This window comes from Tachypleus tridentatus, chromosome 7 (genome assembly GCF_004210375.1).
Source record: "Tachypleus tridentatus isolate NWPU-2018 chromosome 7, ASM421037v1, whole genome shotgun sequence".
NCBI lineage: Eukaryota > Metazoa > Arthropoda > Merostomata > Xiphosura > Limulidae > Tachypleus > Tachypleus tridentatus.
This window is the reverse complement of record NC_134831.1, coordinates 149281581-149299796: the sequence shown is the minus strand read 5'-3', so window position 1 is coordinate 149299796 and position 18216 is coordinate 149281581. Positions and strand designations below refer to the sequence as shown.

At 33.8% G+C, this 18216-nt stretch overlaps 1 protein-coding gene across 3 annotated transcripts in view; it reads right to left on the bottom strand.

Moving 5' to 3' along the window:
- The window catches only part of LOC143256885 (uncharacterized), a 39748-nt gene extending 26925 nt beyond the window's left edge, over positions 1 to 12823 (bottom strand). For 2 of the 3 annotated variants that reach the window (XM_076514696.1, XM_076514697.1), the window contains exon 1: positions 12513 to 12823. In XM_076514696.1, coding sequence (XP_076370811.1) covers positions 12513 to 12597 — 85 coding nt within the window. In that variant the 5' untranslated portion in view covers positions 12598 to 12823. The remainder of the gene's footprint in view (positions 1 to 12512) is intronic. The other variant, XM_076514699.1, reaches the window with a different exon arrangement.
- Positions 12824 to 18216: the final 5393 nt, after the last annotated feature.

The following is an 18216-nucleotide window of genomic DNA, read 5'->3' as shown; positions in this document are numbered from 1 at the left end:
AGGAACTCTGAGAAATAGACAGTTAACTGTTTACCGGCAATAACGTATTTAATTGTGTTTATGTTTTTAATACGCTGTTAAGTTTAACATAATTAAAAGTGTTTTGCTCCTGATTTTTGCTTGTATTAAATGTCCGGTGCATCACGTTGCAGTGTCCAACAGTAGTCACCAAGCATCGACGGATTCCAGTTGCCCTGATATCGTTTTTCCATTGTAGCAATGTCCTGGCAAAAACCAAGATTTCGATGAAACGGTACGTGATGAACAACTTTGTATGTGATTTTCGTGATTAGCAGCCAAAAATTTATAAGGAACACCCAACAGTGTTGAAGAAGCAAAAACTTTGTTGTGCACTGAATATATCAGGACTCTTACTTTCCACACATACCAAAAGAAAAATCAAATAGTTTCTTTTTCACTGAGTATTTATGTATATGATGCTATAAAAATAAAAAAAGCATTATTATATAAAGCATTTATTATCAGTATATAATACAGTTACCCATGCATTGCGGCAAAAGCTGCTAGAATGTTGCTCTCACGGTATACATTCCTGCATGACATTCACACCATCATGGTAACAACAACTAATTAGCTGTGTTTGCCCTGAGCTTTTTGTTTACCATAAATCTTTCTATCGTCTTTCTTATCTCAAACAAAAGGTGAGTGACTTTCTTACTCCCCCCCCCCCCACCTGCCATTCCCGGACATTGAGATGCCGTAATCTCGGCTGTTTATTTGTCATTGCGTTATTTGTAAACAAAAGGTGAGTGACTTTCGTACTCCCCCCCACTCCTGTCACTCCCGGATATCGAGATGCTGCAATATCATTCGTTTATTTGTTATTGAGTCAAACCAGAAACTGATTAAAACCAGAAAAAGAGTTTTTCAGTATCGATCTTATGTCACTGTAATTTTTCACGGCAAGTATTAAATTTTGTCAAAAGATGTTAATTCATACAACAGTCATAATTAACTTTAAAATATTACGTGATCAAAAATGGTGCTCCAAACTTTGGGACGTGTCACTAATTGAATATTTTTATTGTTTTATAATGTTAAAATAGCAAATGCACATATTTTTTTGTGTGAAATAGTGCAAAGCAATATACTTCGTCGCTTAGCAGAGAAAGAACGTATTTTAAAGCATTTTCTGTAAAGACACATTATTACTTATTTCGAAATAAGCAACAAATAAATCAGTTTTTAATAAAAATTTGAGGAATATTTTACGATTTTGATACTAGGTATTTATTAATACTTCTACAGTTCATTTTAAACTAAAATTTTAAATAAACTTTGAGATATATTTCATATTTACGTTCCATCTATGATCCAATGATTTACCTTCTTGACTTGGTGCTTTTAAAAATTGTAATATTTTCTCACATTGCTATGCGTATTTTCACGTGTTTCGAAACACAAATACAGACAGTCATATCAATCTAGAAAAACCTGAAAAATGTGAAATAAGTATTACATCTGAGAGTGAAACGTTTCGCGAACAGTAAATCACGAACACGATAACAATATGTTCTATGTAGTGTACAAAGTAAGTACCAATAGATTTAATCTACAAAAAGAACAAAACACGAAACATCTTTAAAAGGTAATAGTTAATATTTAGTGACTGAACCCTCAGAAAAATAACTGCTTATTTTTTTTATAATATTCATTCTTGAATTTCGCGCAAAGCTACTCGAGGGCTATCTGCGCTAGCCATCCCTAATTTAGCAGTGTAAGACTAGAGGGAAGGCAGCTAGTCATTACCACCCACTGCCAACTATTGGGCTTCTCTTTTACCACTGAATAGGGGACTGACCGTCACATTATAACGCCCCCACGGCTGAAAGGGCGAGCAGATTACGAGTCAAGTGCCTTAACCACTTGGCCATTCCGGGTCTTGTAGTTAAGGTAAACAACAATAGCGAATTTGCCAGAGACATCTGTTAAACACTTACAAATTCACATAGATATTTAGATTTGTTCAGTCATCATCAGAAATATTGTACGTTTATTCTACCAATATATTTCTTCAAAATAATTTAAAAGTAAGAGGAAAGTTCGTGCTTCGCGTACGAAACATACATTTTGTTGTTGTTGCTATGGTATTTTGTATTTAACAAAGTTTATAATATGTAAAGGCAATACTACACGTTTAACGCATTTGAAACAGTTAAGTATCCTACATATACTACTTATGTTTAATGTTAAGTATGTGGTGCGAGGTTAAACCTATTCCATAAGACGTGATACACACCAAACACAAAACTGGTTTGATCAAAAACGTCAAACAGATCGCGTAATAAACATCAGATATAACGACACTTTCAAACTCTGGGTGTTTGGGGCAAGTATTAAAACTCAGTATTACTACCAACTTTCTATTCAGCATGGTGACGATCCATGCACACTAAATGTGTATAAATAAATGAATACATTCACACACAAGACTTCAAACACAAAAACACTATTGGCTAAGGTCAGGCTATCAGCGTTAACAGATTCGTTGCTCAAGTACTTTCCCTGTTATTATTATTATCTACACCCACCTCTCCGTTACACATATGGTCATGTTGTCTGTACTTCCCTACTCCTAATTTTACGCATGGCCTGCTGGTCAGGGCGCTCGACTCGTAAGCTGAGGGTCGTGGGTTCTAATTCCCGTCACAAACATGTTCGCCCTTTCAACCGTGAGATCGCTATATTGTGTGGTCAATCCCACTATTCGTTGGTAAAGGAGTAGCCCGAGAGTTGGCGGTTGGTGGTGATGACTAGCTGCTTTCCGTCTAGTCTTACACAACTAAACTAGGGACAACTAGCGCAGGTGGTCGTTATGTACCTTTGCACGAAATACTAAAAAAACAAACTTAATTTTATTTTTGCATGGTTAAAAAGCTCCCCTCCACGCAGGCGAGCACACGTTATTTTTTTTTTAATTTCATAGTTATAATTTTAGAAGTAACACTTCAATAATTAAAAGGTCTTAAAAATATTACCTAGATAAATTAATCGAAAGAAGATTAATAAAAAGCAAGAGCTAAATCTAACACTAAATAAAATAAAAAGAAAAAAGAACTTTTGTCTTGTGTGTGTATCTATATATACATACAGGGTGGCCCGTAAGTGCCAACCCATCAATATGTTATTATGTTATATTCAATTACGCATGTATTGTAAATCTGTTTCTTTTTTTCAGAGCAATATGGCCGATTTAAGCCCATTTACACCTGAAGAGCGTATTGTGACAAGTACGTAGGCACATGAGCGCAAGAATACTGGTGACACCACACAGATACACTGGATACATAGATATATGGATGGGTAGGGAGCTACGGGCCACCCTGTATATATATAAATATAATCAACATGTTAGATTTGAAGGTAAATACATGCAAAAAAAATTAAGAGGTAATAGATAAAAACCTAAAGAAAGTATTCAAAAAATCACAAGGGAATTTCATAAAGAACAGGAAAAATGTATCTTTCGAGGTAAAAGAATACAAAATTATAATTACTCCATAAATAATATGTGCAACATAACCTAGGGTATTTCATCATACATATGTATAAGTGACTATCGGAAACCCATACAAAGAGTACCACAAAATCTACTAGCAAACAACAATGACAATGTAATATGACTGTGCTGCAGAACATGTAGCTATAAGCTCCTTATGAGGCTATGAAATATAGACCAGTAAACAGGTTTTTGTCTTTTCTGGAGTTATTTTCAAAATATAAACAAAAAAAAAAAAGTCCAACAATGGGACTGATAGATGTTTACAACTATTTCTCAACTGGCTCTCTACCAGTGACCAGTAAAAACGATTTGGGGAATATATATATGTATGTGCTAGGTGTATTGTGTTGTAACGTCACACAAATTAGGGATCTATAGATTACATCTCGCAGAATAAGGCGTTATATACTCTAATAATACTTAGATTATCTATCGGGAAACTATGTGAATATTAATTGATACCGGCAAATTATACCAACAATGGTTATACATTTATAGGAGTAGTATATTAACGTCTAACCAATATCATAAGCATTGTGTGTCACGTCACGCTTGATTTCTCGAAATAGAGTCATAACACCTAAAATGCATTTATACAAATAGAGTAATTCGACTACTCTTTGGCTATTACGATTTTAGTGGCTGAGGCAAGGGAGCTGTGAGAGTTGTGTGTGTCGTGAAACCTTATAAGTATAGCGAGGTTGATATAATAAGCTGAAAGTAAAAACGTAATGAGGGATCCCTATTTCTTTAATATTTATGTTCGTGTCAATTTAACATATATTTATGAATGTATGTAACTTATATTGTTAAATGTGTACTGCGCAATTCCCGCCTGTTCTCTAAATCTTTAGAAGATTCTAGGGAGTAAGAATCAACAATGTGTTTTACCAAAGCACTAGCGTATCTTCTAATATTGTTGCCAAGCAAATTTTCGAGAATGTTGCCTTAAAGTTTGTAAACCGCCACGCCGAAAGATAGTTTTAGAATATTGTTGGTCTACTAAAGTCAATATACTATAAGCTTCGGAAGCTTAACTGTGATAAACGCTTATTAATCAGGGTAATAATCAGATATTTGGTCAAGAACTTTCACAGGTTTCGAACGTTACAAACCGTTCAGCTTCAGATAATTAATTATGTGAAATGTGAGCTTAGGTTATATTATTGGGTGTGGGTGATAGTACTTGACCTACCATTTTGACGCTATACGCTAGTTATCTAATTATTTTTCACACAACCATATAAATATTATTAAACATCTGCTGGGAAATTATGTCAACAATACCTAAATGTCGAATGAAAAACTATATCAACATTAAACGTTTAACGGAAAATTTCTACCAACAATATTCAGTTATGTAGAGCAAGAAAATTAAACAAACAATATTTAAACGACAACCAGCAAATTATATTATTATTAACTTAGAAAAACGACTTTTATATTCCAAATAATCATAAGTTTTTATTTCAGCAAAATAGTATTTTTGATCATTATCTGGGGAATAAAGGTCGTTAAAAAAAAAAAAACTTTACAGTTAAATTGTCTAAACTTCTCCAATATTCACAAGAAATTCCGAAAACAAAAAGTATTTCATTTTTACTTAAGCGTTTAACAGAAATCTAAATCTAACATTACTATTGTCCTGTAAAACTACATCTGTTCAAAGGGCTTAAAAGTGTAAGAAAAAATGGTACCAGTATTAGTTGCGAGTCTAACAGTAAACTATACTAACAAAGTTTAAAAGTGTACATAAACTTATATCAATATTTCTTAGTAATTTATTTAAACGTCTGGTGAGAAATTACATGAACATTATCTAAGCGTATACTACAAAACTATATCAGCATTATACAATAAAGTATATCAACAACGTTTATTAAAAGTAGTTAATAAAATTTTTGAAACTAAATGCTAATTGAAAACTACCAACGTTAGGAAATTGTATTAACATTACTTAAAAATCTACAGAAAAATGGCATCTATCTTTCTTTAACATCAGCTGGAACACGAATTACTTATTATCTTATTATACTCAACAATCTGTTAAAAAACTAAACGTTAACTGAAAACGCAACTAACGTTAGGAAACTGTATTAACATTATTTAAAAATCTAAAGAAAAATGGCACCTACTGGGAAATTATGTCAACAATACCTAAATGACGAATGACTTAAATCAGCTGGAATACTAATTAAAGTCACAAAAACCGTGCCATAAATTATCAATGAGAGACCAGAAAACCTTATTAGCGTTATGTAAACCACTAATCAATGAGCTTTATTTACACGTCTACCGGAAAAGTAAACCTTAACTAGAAGTCTAACGGAAAACACAACCAAAATTACGTAAAATTACATATGTTGATAACATTTGATACAAATAAATTATCTTTCAACCTATGTGTTTTCCTAAAAAGTCTTGAATAATAACTGACAATAAGAATTGTCTGCCAAATGATACAGTATGCAGGAATCTAGCCCCCTATCCAAAGTAACAAAACATTAAATATGAAACTGTTTAGGATTTTAAACTTGGTGAAGTACAAGAATAACTTGCATTTTACTCAAATAGTTAGTGATTTTTATCAAGAATAACAATGGTACAGGCTTTGTTGAGTCGTGTAATATGAGTATTTATTTAGCGACGATTTTTTAAGGCTCAAATTTCTTTAAGGCTTAGAGTTAGGATGTATCTTAGTATCCAAATCATCAGTAGAAACAGCAAAAATGTATTGTTCCTTTTTTAACGAAGTAATCACGGGATTCATCAGGATTTCCTTCCTCGAGCACAGGAAGGTAGGTTCATACAGCATTTCTCAAAGGTAATAAACATTAACAAAGTTCACCGCGTAGTGTGGATGTTAAGACTTAGCTAGGGCAGACTTGCACTAATTATCCGTGTTAACAATCAAATCTTCAGTATCAAAACAAGCAGGAAAGTTATTAGTCAGTCTGCTCAACTTCAAGGTTTCGATATGGTCAATTCGGGCAATTTTTCTATCTTTGCCTTGGCTCCACTTGTTTATACAAAAATCGAAAGATACCTGAGAGAACGTAGAAAAAATATTATATCTAGTAATGCGGCACGAATTAATTTTCTAGGGATAAGTGTTGTTATTTAGCACAACTGATAAAACAAGTGCCATATACATTTGTGGAGGCTATTATATTTCACAGGTAACAAAATCTGAATTTCATGAAGTACATTAAGATGCGTTTTGTGGGTCTTAAAATAAATTTATGCTCCGTTTTGGCATTCACTAAATAGAAATAATTATTTTGGGCGTTCACTTATAAACTTATCTTATGTTTAACAGATCATTGCATATACTCCATATCTAATCAATTCCTTTTTAAGACCTATTATATTTGTCTTGTATTTTATGGTTCATTTTATTCTACAGCGTATGTCTTTGAAGTTTCATTATGGTTATGTCCCGCTATGTGGGTTCACTGTGTAAGCTTTTCATTCGTTTCTATTTACTTTAAAGAGTTATAATTAATCCATGTTTGTAATTTCCAACATTCACCTAACATGTTCTATCCACCTATACACAATTAAGTTGCATTATTTTAACAATACCATAGCATTCAGTTCATATTCATAAGTTTCGATCCGCTTTGTATACGTTTATGTCTCATTTCGTTTTAGGGATCAATGTACTCTATGCCATGTTAAGATTTGGGGATTGCAAAGATTTAAAAACGATCCTCAAATTCAAATTCCCTGTGTTCACATAGATATGAGTACGACTAAAGACAAAGTGATGAATGAAACTTTCCGTGACACCTTGTGATTGTCCAAGACAAAATACGGGTATTGTTCTATTGTATTACCTTTTCACTTGTTAAAGCCACATTATCTGAACTGCAGTTTATTTTTAAACTACTAGTTTTCACTCTTTGATACTATTTGCAGTCTAAGCCTTTGTCCTTATACTACATGAAACGTAAAACGTATATGGCTATTTACTTGTAAATATCAGACTACTTTTACAAATAAATCAGTCGAATGAACTATGTAAATTATTTTGATTTAGCACAAAGCTATATAATAAGCTAACTGCGTTCGATCCACCCAAGTGACTCAGAAGAAAATCTGAAACATTATAAAACTAAAAAATTGGGTTTCGATACCGATGATGCGCACATAGCCTTTTGTGTAACTTTGTGCTAACAACAAATAAATAAATGCACCGTGGGGAATCGTACCGTAAACTTACCACTGACCCACCAGAAATGAAAATACAACAATATATACATCGGTACAGCTAAACATTCATGTTAATTGCGTGTAATTGCGAAATTAAGTTTCAGCGAAAAATAAAGTAACATTAAAATTTATATCACGATGTTGTTGTTTTTTTAAATAGCTTAGCAACAATTGGTTTGGTTTGTTTGAAATTTCGCGCAAAGCTACACGAGGGCTATCTGCAATAGCTGTCCCTAATTTAGCATGTAAGACTAGAAGGAAAGCAGCCAGTCATCACCACCCACCGCCAACGCTTGGGCTACTCTTTTACATAGTGGGATTGACAGTCATATTATAACGGTACCACGGCGAGTATGTTTGGCAACAGTATTCTACATAAAGGCACGTGGAAAATAATTATTCTATAGACCTTTTCTTACTTTCAGTGTTGTACATGTATGTTTATAACGACTTAAATTTTAAATGTTAAAAGAGCCCCCAAAATGGATGGGCTACTTGAATAACTCTTTGTTTATATAGGATCAAACTAAATCAGGTTTATAATTGATTGCCTAGAAATAGAAAGAAAAACAAAAGTCCAATTATTTGTTACTTTACCAAAAGGTTCAGCAATGAGAATTTGAGCTAGTAAACGAAGCCCTAAGGAAGAAAAACCTTATTACTGAACCTTTTGGTAACAAATAATTGGACCTTTTTTCTTTATTTTTTGAACTTACTTTGTTTACGAACCATGAAGTAATGCGCGTTTTGACGTCGATGTGAAATAGCGTTATGACAATCAATTGCCTTTTGCGGCCGAGTTTTAATGACATTGTAACAAGTAAGTATATTTTCTAGTTGACGTTTAATAACGCGATTACAAGATAGTCTCTCTTGAACTATTAAAAAGTTGAATAATGAATAATACTCAAGATTACATCAAAAAAGCATTTTTTACCTCATGTCAGCGCCCTTGAGGAAGGTTTCCGTTACATGTTTAGTCTGTTGATAATCGGAACACGTTTTCCTGACATGTATTAGATAAGAATGTTGTTCTAAGGTAAATTGACTCTTATTTTGCACAATGACCGGGCACACACATTCTTCTGTGTAAACAAGTCCAGCTTACCAAATAGTGCTTACACAGAACAACAAACTTCAATCTCATTTGGTTCGAGATGTTGTGTAGTTGTTTACGTACCATTCTTTTACCTCAAATTAATTTTATAAAATAATATTTTCTTTTTCTTTCCTGTACACAAATATTTGTTTATATATAGTTTAACTCAGATTTTTAATAAATATGGGAATGCATCTGTTTATTAGGCTGTAATGCCTAAATGGTAGTATTCTCGTTTCGAAAGCTAGGGATATTTTCCATTAAAATCCATTATATTAAAATCCGTAACTGCATAACAGTTATTCATCATATAATTTATTCGTGAAGCTATATTTCACTTAATACAGTTTATACACCCAGAAAGGCTTAGTAGCGTTCATATTACAAAATCCTCTTGGGAGGGTTAATATTTCTACACTCTTCTAACTGGATTAGCTTTTCAATACGTGTGTAAATGGGGTTTTGATATCACTGCACAACAATTTTTTTGAAAAGTTTTGCTTCCTGAAAAGTGTTTGCTGATTGTGACAGGTACCTGGTGGGTATGTACAAATATAGTTTTGGTTTTGCTTCATCACGTAGGAACTCTGAGAAATAGACAGTTAACTGTTTACCGGCAATAACGTATTTAATTGTGTTTATGTTTTTAATACGCTGTTAAGTTTAACATAATTAAAAGTGTTTTGCTCCTGATTTTTGCTTGTATTAAATGTCCGGTGCACCACGTTGCAGTGTCCAACAGTAGTCACCAAGCATCGACGGATTCCAGTTGCCCTGATATCGTTTTTCCATTGTAGCAATGTCCTGGCAAAAACCAAGATTTCGATGAAACGGTACGTGATGAACAACTTTGTATGTGATTTTCGTGATTAGCAGCCAAAAATTTATAAGGAACACCCAACAGTGTTGAAGAAGCAAAAACTTTGTTGTGCACTGAATATATCAGGACTCTTACTTTCCACACATACCAAAAGAAAAATCAAATAGTTTCTTTTTCACTGAATATTTATGTATATGATGCTATAAAAATAAAAAAAAAGCATTATTATATAAAGCATTTATTATAAGTATATAATACAGTTACCCATGCATTGCGGCAAAAGCAGCTAGAATGTTGCTCGCACGGTATACATTCCTGCATGACATTCACACCATCATGGTAACAACAACTAATTAGCTGTGTTTGCCCTGAGCTTTTTGTTTACCATAAATCTTTCTTTCGTCTTTCTTATCTCAAACAAAAGGTGAGTGACTTTCTTACTCTCCCCCCCACCACCACCACCACCTGCCATTCCCGGACATTGAGATGCCGTAATCTCGGCTGTTTATTTGTCATTGCGTTATTTGTAAACAAAAGGTGAGTGACTTTCGTACTCTCCCCTCCCACTCCTGTCACTCCCGGATATCGAGATGCTGCCATATCATTCGTTTATTTGTTATTGAGTCAAACCAGAAACTGATTAAAACCAGAAAAAGAGTTTTTCAGTATCGATCTTATGTCACTGTAATTTTTCACGGCAAGTATTAAATTTTGTCAAAAGATGTTAATTCATACAACAGTCATAATTAACTTTAAAATATTACGTAATCAAAAATGGTGCTCCAAACTTTGGGACGTATCATTAATTGAATATTTTTGTCGTTTTATAATGTTAAAATAGCAAATGCACATATTTTTTGTGTGAAATAGTGCAAAGCAATATACTTCGTCGCTTAGCAGAGAAAGAACGTATTTTAAAGCATTTTCTGTAAAGACACACATTATTACTTATTTCGAAATAAGCAACAAATAAATCAGTTTTTAATAAAAATTTGAGGAATATTTTACGATTTTGATACTAGGTATTTATTAATACTTCTACAATTCATTTTCAACTTCAAAATTTAAATAAACTTTGAGATATATTTCATATTCACGTTCCATTTATGATCCAATGATTTACCTTCTTGACTTGGTGCTTTTAAAAATTGTAATATTTTCTCACATTGCTATGCGTATTTTCACGTGTTTCCAAACACAAATACAGACAGTCATGTCAATCTAGAAAAACCTGAAAAATGTGAAATAAATATTACATCTGAGAGTGAAACGTTTCGTGAACAGTAAATCACGAAACACGGGATTCGAACCCACGACCCTCGGATTAGGAGTAGAGCGCCTTAACATGCTTGGCCATGCCGGGCCCATTATAATATTCATTGGTTAAAAATTTCATAAAAAGACTCTCCGTCTTTACAGAATGTAAGTTGGTTTTCAGAGATTTATCCACCAACAATCTGTTCTTCATTTTCATATTTCTAGGAGATGTATGGCGATCTATGTTCCAGGAAACGACTCTTGATCTTTGCATAATTTAAAGCTGAAATTCAAAATATGAGTCATTTAGAAAAAATTTTCCTTTTTTGTAACATAAATATAAAGATCGGAAGTTTTCTCTAACAGTATGTTTGTATGCTACTCAAACAGTCAATCTCACTATTCGTAAGTAAAATGGTAGCCTAAGAGTTGGCGGAGATGGTGATGACTAGTTGCCTTCCCTCTGGTCTTACATTACTAAATTAGGGAATGCTACCACAGATAACTATCGTGTAGATTTGCTCGAATTTTAAACCAATCAGAAGTCACTTGTTAAAAAAGATTCACTAATCGTTTCTCTAATAAGTGTCCCCCGCTAGTACAGCGGTATGTCTTCGGATTTACAACGCTACAATCAGGGGTTCGATTCCCCTCGGTGGGCTGAGCAGATAGCCCGATGTGGCTTTGCTATAAGAAAAACAAACTCTAATAAGTATATTAGTTATTCGAAAACCAATCTTCCACAAAATATCGTAATCATTTCCATATTATTTAGATACCAAATCAAAGGACGGAATTCTTCAAAATTCGTGTTCAGCTTTATATATGGTAAAATTTGAACGCTTTAAAAATTTCTGTTCAGCTTTGAACGATATAAATATGATATCTAGGTATTAAATAAAGTTAAAAAGTTTCCGAAAAAAGTACTTTTGTAAAATCTTAATTAATGTGTGAAAAAGATGTTAATTATAATTTAATAGCGTTTATGAATTTCTGTTTCTGAATAATTCCCGATTACAAAAGGAACTGTAAAAATACTTAAAAGGTTAAACAGTTAATGTCTCCAGTAGCATAAAAAAGAACGTTATGACTAGTTATTAACGACATGTATATTTTCTTTTATTAAAAACAAAGATTGCTTTGAACTTACTGCATTCTACACGAAGCTTTGATAGTGTATAAATATTAAATACATATTATACGTATTACATAACTTAGAAATAAGAACCAAATATATATATAAAATCTCTAAAATAATTTTACTACTGAAATACCCAGTTTTTAAAACACACACATACATACAAAGATTCCCAAATGTTTAATGGAAATACATGAATAACTTTTAAAATAGAATCACTATAAAAAATTTTTTTATGTAGGAATATTCCTTGAGCACCTAAAAACGAAAAGGGAATGGAATAATGTACGATAAAGATTAATTTAAAAAGAATTAAATCGCTTTTAATTGAGTTTCTCATCTAACTGTGTTTCAAAAGTATGAATTTTACACAAAGGTTGCATTATGCCTTGAATTGGACAAACATTATTTGAGCATTTTTTTTTTAAAATTTGACTTGAGAAAAATCAAAGATACTCACCTTTACAACGGTTTGTTAATTCAGTGTTATTCCACTCGTGTTGATTGTTCATCTGGAAGAAACAATTTCCAAGACATTCTATCATCAAGATATTCAATGAAGGTTCATGCCATCCCGCAGGTCTAACCAATGAAAATACTTGAGGTGTAGTTGAGAATGTTCAACTCAAACAAAAATGTTAATGTTTACTTGAGAATCAAGTGAACAACAGTAAATCGACCTCAGGCAGCAGTTCATTAACACTGAAAGGTAGATAACTTTCAACACAGCTTACCCGCTGAGCTGAGTGAATGACACATTATGTTTGTATGGGAGGGAAGAAGCAGGAGAAATGGGCCTGTTTGTGTATAGCCAAATTTACAAACTGCTTATTGATATGTACAAATACATCCACAAAATTACTGGTATGACTTTTGTGACAACGTATAAAAGATTTTTTTTTTCTATTAGAAGTAATCATATACTCAAAAGTTTTGTGGAATTATTTATCTGTCATTACAAAATGTATTTGTTTCTAAAAATCCATTATCAGTTATTTTTTAAGTTTTATATTATAAATAAAATATATTTTACTTACCAGCAAAAGAAAATTAAAAAAAAAATTTTAAAAGGTTATAATTATACAGGCGTGTTAATTTATACGTTAGTAAGTCTCATAATTATTCGTTTCTTTATTTGTTTGTTGTGTTAGCATAAAACTACAAAAGAAACTATCTATGCTGTACCAACCGTTCGCCCATTCAGCTATAGGGGCGTTATAATGTTACAATCAATCTCATTATTCGTTGGTAAAAGAGTAGCCCAAGAGTGGGTGGTGATGACTAGCTGCCTTCCCTCTAGTCTTACACTGCTAAATTAAGTACAGCTCGCGCAGATAGATCACTTATAATGCCCCCACTGCTGAAAGGGCGAGCATGTTTGATGTGACGGGCATTCGAACCCGCGACCCTCAGATTACGAGTCGAGTGCCTTAACCACTTGGCCATGATTTTCATTTAGCCATTGAAATAAATTGATTGTTTGTTTGTTTTTGAATTACGCGCAAAGCTACACGATGGCTATCTGCGATAGTCGTCCCTGGTTTAGCAGTATAAGACTAAGGCTAGAGGGAAGGCAGCTAAGCATCACCACCCACCACTAACTCTTAGGCTACTCTTTTACAGACGAATGGTGGAATTGACGGTCACTTATAACGTCCCCACGGCTGAAAGAGCGAGCATGTTTGGTGCAACGGGGATTCGAACCCGCGACCTTCGGATTACGAGTCGAACGCCTTAACCCACCTGGCCATGCCGGGCCTTAAGAATAGTGTAAAATCCTATTATCAATAAGGATATCCCATGAAATGGCGGTGGGTAATGTTGACCAGCTGCTTTCCTCCAATCTGTTACCTCAAAATTAGGGATTGCTAGTGCAGATAATCCTCAGATAGCTTTGCACGAAATTCTATAGATAACATAAACATTTAATTCCATTGTGTAATACTTATTAAATAAAACTTATCCGCTGAATTCTAGGGTTTGATAGATAAGCATAGAGTTCCATCGTCGATATAAAAATTGTGAGGCAACTGATTTATTTGTTTGTTTGTTGTCAAGCGCAAAGCCACACATTCGGGTCTGCTTATTATGGGTGTCAAAACTGGATTTTTAGCGTAGAAAGCTTGCAAACTTACACTCTGGTAATTGGAAAATAGTAAATAAACTTTGTATTCCAAAACTGTTTAATCTCGAAGTCTAAGTTCATACCTATTTACCACACATGCTATTGTGCGACTGTATAATGTGAAAAACTAAATAGTGGCCAATAACAATTTTTTCTTTACTTCGCATACCCAGGCCCCGGTATGGCCAGGTGGTTAAGGTACTCGACTCGTAATCCAAGAGTCGCGGGTTTGAATCCCCGCCACACCAAACATGCTCGCCTTTTCAGCCGTAAGGACGTTAAAGTGACGGTAAATCTCACTATTCGTTGGTAAAAGAGTAGCCGAAGAATTGGCGGTGGGTGGTGATGACTAGTCACCTTCCCTCTATTCTTACACAGCTAAATTAGGAAGAGGTAGCGCAGATAGCATGTTTGGTGTGATGGAGGAATTTGAACCCGCGAGCCTGAGATTACAAGCCGAGTGCCTTAACCACCTGGCCATGCCGGGCCTGAAGTAAATTGAAGTTGTTTTTTTTGCCATTTAGGGATTAAATTATCATTTTAAATCTCTTTTTTTTTGTCGTTTGAACTTTGAGGTAGCATCTTTGAAAATTTTTGACATTAAAGCAACATTTTGAAATTGTTTTTAGCATTTGCATGTTAACATTGTATTTTCCGAATATTTTTGCAATTAGAACTTTGAGGTAACGTTTTGAAACATTAATTTGCTCTGTTTTTAAGTTATAGATTTTGCAATAGTGTTTGTCGGTTGTAATTTATTTACAATAATCTAATTTCATATACTGTTAAAACATACATTGATATTTCTTGCAGTAAAGAATTGAATGGAACATTAAACTTAGGTAAATTTTTAAATTTTTTATCTCATTTTTCATTAAGACTAAACATAAAAGTAGCATTAAACGATCATGCTTATGTTTTTTTTAATAACATTATAGTTTGATTATCGGGTTATTTTAAGAATAATTACAATGAAGTTTTTGAACGTATACAATTGAGTACAGTATATAGAGTTAAGTCATACATCTTTTCAAACAACCCACCCGCTATCTTTCTTGATATTATTTATGTAAATACTTTATAAAGTAAAAAAAGAAAAAAAAAGGTATTGTCTGAGGGTAATAATAAATATATGAAATATGAAATAAATCAGAGAAGTTAGAGAAAATTGAAAGAGTTTGTTATTTGAAGTAATGTACTAGCAGCCACCATTTATCTCTTTGAACCGATAATCATTTGGGCGTTCTGCCGGAACAATATTCATTATTTACATCATCATACAATACATAACTAAATTTTTGTAATTTTGATTTTCCTTTTGACATCAGAAAATTGTTGAGTAAATAGCCTCAAACATCTCCCTGTTGAACAATTAATGATAGTAGGTCATGAAGAAAGACTGGTGGATGACGAACTGGTCTCGAATGCAAGGACATTTGTCGATGCCCGTTGATGGTGTCATAGCAGGAAACTTCAGGAGCTCGTAGTGAATAAAGATAGTCCAGTTCAAATATCTTGACCATCTCTGAGCAGATGATTCATTTGAAACTTGTGCTTTGACGTACCCGTTGATAACAATGACGAGAGCGTTACTTACATCTTCTCTAAACAGAGCTATGGCACAGTTGAGAGCCGTTGCGTTATCATTGATGTTAGCGTGTACACCAAATCACGTCTGTTCTTCGGCAAAAAACTCAAAGTCATTACGTGTGACTGATCTATGTTGTAAATGTAGGTCAGCCTAATCATTGTATCTGGCTGTAGATCTAGGAGGTGGACCAGGTTTAGCTGGGGCTCTCTTTCACGCTCTCATTGTACCACTAGGTCCTTGTTGAGGTGATACAATCCTCTGATCAACTGGTTGGGAAGCACTTTAATTCGGTTTCAATGTCCGTTCTTTCATCGCTAGTTTGAAAGTTAAGTTCAAGATCACAACCACCATCGTCATCACTCCCTTCTTCACCTAACTGACTCAGCACTTGCTCAGCAGTAAACCGTTTCGATGGCCTCTTTCCACTTGACATCTTTGTTTTGCAAGAAAATACTGAAAAAAATCGTCGGTCTCCAATACAACCTTTTGATCTACAATTTGTTTCAAAACAAGCGGCAATGCTTCATGGAACTTCCTCTCTGTCTATAAAAGGTGGTTAACAACATAGTTTAGATTATATTTCAACCAAAGATACATTGATGTTATCGGATGCTGTTAACGTTCGATGGGTAAATCGGGATTTTCCAATGGACGTTGGCAGCGTCCACTGGAGTGTAAGGAATTAAACTTTACTATGTTTATCTCTATATAAGATCTCTTGTTTTTATAGTTTTTGCCAATTTCTAGGTTACAGTAAAGAAAGCATATCTATGTCATGTGAAACAAGCAAAAGTGTTCAACCCCAGTTTCGGGAAAGGTTTAAGTTAATCTACTAGTTTAAATTATTTCACAGACTTTAGAAAGGTTAGCTTTGTTGCACTTTTGGTTTCATTCAGAGCCAAAGCTCTGAGCTGCTTATACTGCCAACCACAAAAAGTAATTATTCAGTATTTAAGTCATACTAGGAGCCGCTCAAAATTACCATACGGTAAATCTTGTTACATATCATAATTTATCTCGGACGAGTCTCCGATTTATTATGTTACGTAAGTTACGTAATACGGTTATTACAAATAATTATTTTACACACACAAATTTTACAAATCACAAATAATATTCAGTCTTCAATCGGGTTTGGAACTGAATACTTTATCAATGGTCCAGGTTCACGAGGCGCAAGTTACTGTTATGTGGATAAATAGATATACTTCACTTGATGGAAGTGCTTGTTAGCCCTGTTCTTCGCGCGTGAGTTTTTTGCTGGAGTTGTACGATGTCTTCTTAGAAATAATAACGACCGAAGTTAATTCTCTAAATTTAAACGGTTCGTAATGTTCGAAATCTATAAACGTTTCTCGTCAAATTTTGTAGTTTTCCAATTAATAAGCGTTAATCAGAATTATAGCTTCCGAAACTTATAATATACTGACTGCGACTGACCAACAATGTTATATTACTGTCTCTCGACGCGTCGATTTATAAACGTCAAGGCGACATTCTCGGACGTTGAACAATTATTAAAGATAAACTGGTGTTTTCGTAAAACATATATTGTTCATTCTTACTCTCAAGAATCTTCTACAAATTTAGAAAACAAGCGGGTCTTGCGCAATACACATTTAATAATATAATTTATATACATTTATAACATGTATTAAACTGAAACAAACATAGGTATTGAAATAAATGTACAATAGTAAATCTGTTACGATCTACCTTGTTATTCTATAAGTTACGTCACATTTTGAAATATGAATGACAGTACGATTAATTACTAACAATTTAGTATACAATATCCTGCTTGTGAAATACAATCTGGCATCAACATTATTTTTGTCTGTTCTCTTGTTACTAAATAAATGAATATTGAGCCTTGTCTGTGTGAGTAGCTTTATAAGCATTGGGACAGACACCAAGATTAGCAAAACATATGCATATATAAGATGTAGGTCCTAGCTAGATCTTACCCTCTCTTTGACAACTCAGTCAAGAATAACATTTTATGGGATAACTTTGTTACTGACAAGATCAGTATGTTGCTAAAACAAGTTTATGTGTGCCACATGAAGTGGGAATACCAGTAAATTCCTGCAATTCAACAGGTTCTAGAGGTTTAGAGGGTAGTTTTACTACCTATAAGGAGCTAAGGCTCTGGTGAAGTTCTATCACCCTGTTTACTTGCATTTTATAATTTATTTGACTGTTCTCAGTATATGGTTTTGGTTGTTTTGAATTTCGCGCAAAGCTATACGAGAGCTATCTGCACTAGCCGTTCCTAATTCAGCAGTGTAAGACTAGAGGGTAGGCAACTAGTCATTGCCACCCACCACAAACTCTTGGGTTATTCTTTTACCAACGAATGATGGGATTGACCGTATTTTATAACGCCCCCACGGCTGAAAGGACGAGCATCTTTTGAGGGGCCAGGAATTCAACCCCGCGACCCTC